Source organism: Trachemys scripta, chromosome 21 (genome assembly GCF_013100865.1).
Source record: "Trachemys scripta elegans isolate TJP31775 chromosome 21, CAS_Tse_1.0, whole genome shotgun sequence".
NCBI lineage: Eukaryota > Metazoa > Chordata > Testudines > Emydidae > Trachemys > Trachemys scripta.
The window spans coordinates 15,365,140-15,370,885 of record NC_048318.1 but is presented as its reverse complement, the minus strand read 5'-3'; the positions used below and the strand labels follow the sequence as shown (position 1 = coordinate 15,370,885).

General features: G+C 57.5%; 1 protein-coding gene across 1 annotated transcript in view; it reads right to left on the bottom strand.

Annotated features, from left to right (window-relative positions):
- Positions 1 to 1,133: 1,133 nt before the first annotated feature.
- Positions 1,134 to 5,746, bottom strand: part of HTR3A (5-hydroxytryptamine receptor 3A) — a 17,030-nt gene continuing 12,417 nt past the window's right edge. The window contains exons 7-9 of the mRNA XM_034754652.1: positions 4,006 to 4,216; positions 3,091 to 3,324; positions 1,134 to 2,465 (exon numbers count right to left, since the gene is read on the bottom strand). Of these exons, the coding sequence (XP_034610543.1) occupies positions 2,167 to 2,465; positions 3,091 to 3,324; positions 4,006 to 4,216 (744 nt within the window). The 3' untranslated portion in view covers positions 1,134 to 2,166. The remainder of the gene's footprint in view (positions 2,466 to 3,090; positions 3,325 to 4,005; positions 4,217 to 5,746) is intronic.

Genomic DNA, 5,746 nt, shown 5'->3' with positions numbered 1-5,746 from the left:
TGCATTGGCCCCAGCTTTGCCTCCATTTGGTCACCTCTGGAATTTCTAGTCCCCTCCACCTCACTCCTCATCCCACCACACAGCCTCACCCCTTACGGCGGCAAAAGGCAGCTCTCTCTGAACCAGCCTTGTGAGACAACACATAGATAGAGAGCCCCGCCTCCAGGGACTACGGAAGTGACCTGTGGCTGCAGGAGGGCTCGGTGTTTCTGGATCCGTGAGAATGAAGTATTGTGTCCTCCAGCTTGGTCCTGATCTCACCCAACCTCTGCTCTTTTCTTCTGGATGGCCAAAGCAGGTCATTTCACTGTCTGTGCTTGTGGGACAGGAGCGCCAGGGCCATGTGGCATGCAGGCTTTAGTATAAAGCCCAAGGATCCTCCCAGTCAGGGTGGGAGAGGGGGAGACACTGTGGTGGCATGGGTTACGTGTGTGAAGTGTGCACTTGGGGCTCTGCTGTGCCAATGCTATTTAGCAGCACTGGGGCAACGTGCCAGGTGGCAGAGGGGCAGGAATGGTGGAAGTGACACCACAGTATTGACCCCAGTCCATGTGGCTTTGAGCTCCTGGCCTTCAGAGTCCACATGTGAAATTCGCTATGCGGATTTCATGCCCTACAACAGAATCCATGGGCAAAGAGAGCTGATGGGATAAGCTGACCAAGGAGCACAGAGCAGATGGAAGTAGTGACGTTGAAATGGTCTCCCCATGGCCAGCACCTCCACAGCCACCCCAAGGGCTTATTCAGATTGTGGTCACACTGAGGCACCCCAGTCCTGGACCAGGAGGCCACTGTACTAGGTGCATGAAAAATTGGTCCCTGCTCTTCACCCCTGTGCCCAGCAGTGTGTGAGCCTGACACAGTAAGCACCACGGGAATGGGCCTCTGCCTTCATTTGGCTTAAAGGGAAGGAGCAAGAGAGTCCTCAGCAAAGTTGAGAAGCGTTTAAACAGCCCTTCCTTCCTCCCTGCCACACACAGCCTTCAATCCGTGCTCTTCTCCTGTAGGCTGTGTCCCTGGCGCAATCTTTACTCCAGTGCCAGTCACGTAGGGCGGGATGTGCGAACGTGTTCAGCATTGGACTTTCTCTGCTCCCAGGGGGGCAGGGTTAGGCCAGTACTGCGTGCCCTTGCTGGAGACATTTTCCAAATACCCTACCATGCTTTCCTGGGGTCGCCTTGCCGAGTGGATTTATCCAACGCCCATGTGCCAGTACATGAAGTCACACGCTGTCCTCTTCAGTTTAGTGAATGAAACATCCAGTTTATTATTTAGTTTTCCGAGATCTCTTGGGTAAGACCATCGAAACTGGTAACAACACCCCCTACACAGCACGTAGACGACGTGGGATGCTATTCACAAAAGAGCCATGCCATCAAATTACCAGCTGTTCCTGGCAGCATGCGGCTATCGAACCTTCACAGAGACTGCACAGTAACCTGAAAGCAATACTCGAACAAGAAAATCCTGCTTGGTAAAGTGTATGGTAAGAGCGAGGATAAGAGATGTAAGGGGCTGAAAAAGCACGTGGATTGCCATAGATGTCAGGAAAGCACTCCTCAGAGCCAGCAAGGCACTGAAGTGGCATGGAGAGGCCGGGGTTAGGTGGCTGACAGCTTCCCCCCATAAACAAATGGATGGATGTGAACCTTCCTCCTCACCCCCGTTTGGGTCTGGACTGGGATTGAGACCCCCTCCAAGGGCTCTGGTCAGCTCGGCGGTGTGTAAGCCTGGGAACTGTGCACTTTCAGGCTCCCTTGATATTTTCCCACCATCTCCTGTTTCTGCTGTGGCGGGATGCACGGGGAGACCAGCCTGTGTGGTGGGATGTTGCTCTCTGCATCCTGATGGAAATGAGAGAGGAGCTGGAACGGGACTGGGGGAGCAGGTGTGCGGCGCGCGAGTGGGAAGGGAGTTAATTGGAGGCCGGAAAGGGGGTTAGGCTAAGCTTGGTGTTGACTCAGATTTAATTAAAGCTTGTTCATCCCTCTCTAACCATCTCCCGGCCATGGTGTTTGGAGCCCAACCTATGGTACACCAGTGCCGCTGAAGAACTGTTAGGCCCTGGATCTCTGTGGTTAGAATATACAAGGGAGTCTGTGGACCTGGGAATGACCCCTTTAAAGCATGGCAGCGGAGAACCCTGCCTGCACAGGCCGGCACGGCTCATGCGTACTGCCAGACGGACCAGAGGGTGCCTAGCGTGATGCTATAGGCCAACACAGCCACCAGGTACACCCGGAAGAGCAGTACGTCCAGCACGTAGCCCACCTGGAGCCACTCGCGGGCGATGTCGCGGAACTCGTCGCGCTTCTCCAGGAACTGGCGGATGGCAGAGATCTCCTGCAGGATGCTGGCCACCACCGGGGAGCTGTCTCCTTGTGCCGGGAGTGCCGGCAATGGCCTTGCGCCCGCCACCCTCTCGTACTCGCGGAGGTTCTCGCAGCCGTAGTGGTTCAGCTTGGCTGCAGGAACAAGACAGGGGCAGCCTCTCAGAGGTCCCGGCCCTGCACTGCTGAGCTGGGCTGTGCTGGGCATTATACCACCCCAGAGGTGGGGTTCTGAGCCCCACTCCCCAGTGTCTGGCCCAGAGCAAATAGCCTGTGGGAGTGGGCAGGGGGGTAAAATCCTTTTCTCTATGTGCTAGGCCAAGGGACTTGAGCTCCAAAGAGGGGTCGTGCTCTGGCAACCTTGCCCCGGGGCCAGCAGGGAGTGAAGATGCCCAGGGTGCCTTTCTAAGCCTGTGCAATAGGGCTGTGTGGCCCAAAGGAGATCCTGCTCCATCGCTCCTTCATGTGCCACATGGACTTCCTGGGCAGAGCTGTTCCCTGGGGTCCCGCTGAGAGCAGTGGGATGCCCCTCTCATGTTTTGGGGCTAAAGCCCTGAGAGGATTTGGGCTCAACACTGACCCCATCATGCAGGCTCCGATGTTTTGCTGCACTGCACCATGGTCTAGCTCCACCAGGTGAGCCCTGAGTTCTTTCTAATCCTGTGCAACTTGTTCCCCCCCTTGGTGGTGATGGTAACGTGCAGCCAGGATGCCAGCTACCTGCAGCCCTTACCCCCTTTCCCAGTGCCACAACTCGTACCTGTGCTGTCGTTATTCTCCGGGTGCCGGCTGATGTCTGAACTCTGTGTCCTGCTGGGAGAGAATTTCTTCCTGTCGCGGATGCAGAGCAGGATGGTGGCTCGTTCCAGCACCAGGTGCTTGACCCAGTCGGGGACGTGAGGCTGCAGGTCCTGCTTGTGGACCAGGCGCACGATGAGGATGGTCTCGGTCAAGCTGATGACCAGCAAGGCCATGCACACGACAAAATAGACGCCTGCCAGGGGAAGGCAGCAATGGTCCATGGTCAGCAGGGTCAGTCTCTCGGCGAGAGCTAGGCACAGCACAGGCCGGGCCTGAGTGAGCTCTCTGTACCCACCTCTTTTAATGACGTTAGGTCTTCCTCACATGTAGTACCCACTCCTGCTCCAGCCCTACCTGGACCCCTGGCAGCTCAGCATATCACTTCCACCCTGGCCCAACCAGCATCCTGGCTATTCCTGTCCTACTCACCCCACACCCGGCTCTGACAATGCCCCTCGGTCCTGATACACCACTCTTGTTGTTCCAGTCCTCGAGTGCATCTGGAGCTGTGCAGATGCCCTGTAATTCTGACCCTCAGCAGACCCTGATACTTCAGCCATGGCCTCTCTATCCCCACACAGCTCTGCCAGTACACCTCAACCCTGACCCACAGTCCCCGTCTCTTGCTATCCTAGTTCTGGTCTTCTCCCCACCACAGCTGAGCTAATGGTCCTCATGCCCAAACCACAGCATCCACCCCCCACACTGTCCAGTGCACTGTCCTTCCAGCTCCTCCGGCCATACAGTTCATCTGCCCCACACTATCATCACCCATCCCCTCCCTGGCTCTGGACTCTGCGAGGGAGACCGATGCTAGGTTTCAGCCGGGGATGTGTGCGCACCTAGGTAACCACAGTGACGGGCACTATCGTACCTATCAGTGGGGTCCCAATGGCAGTGGCCGGCAGCGTGTCCGACACGATGATCAGGAAGACGGAGTAGCCGAGCAGGAGGGTGATCTTGAAGGAGACCCTCTCCCCGCTGTCGGGAGGCAGGTAGAACCCCACGATGTCCATGACCATCAGGAAGATGCTGGGGAGCAGTAGGCTGACGGCGTAGAAGAGGGGGCGTCTCCGGATGACCACCTGCCAGCACAAGAGGGGGTGGGAGAGTGTGGAGAGATCTCTGTCAGGAGGAGCCCACCTGGGAATAAAGGCCCATTGCTGCCTGACTCCCCTCCGCCACCACTGGGGCCTGTTATTGCCAGGCAACCCTGTCAGAAGTGAAAGGCCGAGAGCTTTGCTGGCACCAGGGGCTTGGCTGAGTGGGTGCTGTGCTCCTCAGGCTCCTCGTTTGCTGTGGGGAGCATTGCCCGCTTCTCACCCCGAACACGGGAACCTTGGTCTGGCTTCAAACTGGCGGCAGCAGCTTGGCAGGGCAGCTGCGGAGCTGAGACCTGGCCCTAAACGAAGGGCCCAGGCCCATGAGCAGAGCACAGGCTGAGAGCAAGGACATCCAGCTGCATTTCCAGTTGCAAAGCTGCTCATCTGCGTAGCTCCTCCACGCACACACCCCACCCAGCACACCCTCTGGGCTCCAGCTGCCCAGTAAACAGCCCATTAAGCCACACACCTGCAGTGGCTTGGATCCTCGGACCATCGGCGCTGGAGATTTTTAATGCTCTGTGGCTGCATTATGGTCTGGAAGCAGAAGGAACCGCCCTGCCCTGGAAGGGGGGCCCCAGCTATGGGGGAATGGCTATGGGGAAACGGCTATGCTATGGGGAAACGGCTGCTCATATGGGTGAAACAAACAGCATCTGGGCTTACTCTGTGTGTTTCTTGGATGTTAGACTAACTCTGGCTCAAACCAGGGTTCTGGGGGGAGCTCTGCAGTCTGTAGGCAGCAGCTGGACCCAAAGGGGGAGCCAGCTGTCAGGTGGGGGCCATGCTGAGCGACCTCGTTTGCCTCCCATTGGTGAACCAGGTGCAAGCTGCACTGGAGTGGACCTAGGCTGGGACCCCTGTCCCCTTGCAGAGGTGATGTGATGCAGCTTGTGTTGCAACAGTCCTTGCTATCCCCACCATGGTATTCAGCTCGGCACATGCCGTGGGGTTCGCTTAGCAACCCCTCTGCACACTTTAGAGCCAGGAGATCAATTGCACAAGTAGAGAAAATGGCAGCATTTGCCTTCTGCATCTTGGTGCTTCTCTCCTCTGTTCTTCCCTCCCACCATGCCTAGGGTTACCATTCGTCCGGATTTACCCGGACATGTCCTCCTTTTCGCGCTAAAAATAGCGTCGGGGGGAATTTGTAAAGCACTCACAATGTCCGGGATTTCCCCCTCCCCCGGCAGAGCGAGCGGCTGGGAGGGCTGCAGAAAAATCCCGGGCTGGACTCCTGAGCAGCTGTAGAGGAGCCGGAGCCGCCCTGCATTCTGAGTTGGCCTTTCCTGCAACCCGGTCCGGCAGCACTGTGCAGGGCCAGGGACCGGGTTTTGTTGTGCAGGGCCAGGGACCGGGTTTTGTTGTGCTGGGGAGCTCAGCCACGTGTCCGGCTTGGCTCGCACAGAGCCCAACACTCTGTTCTGAGCAGCAGGGTAAGGGGGACCGGGGGCAGAAAGGTTCTGAAGGGGGCAGTCAAGAAACGGGGGGGGGGGGGGTTGGGGGGGGGGG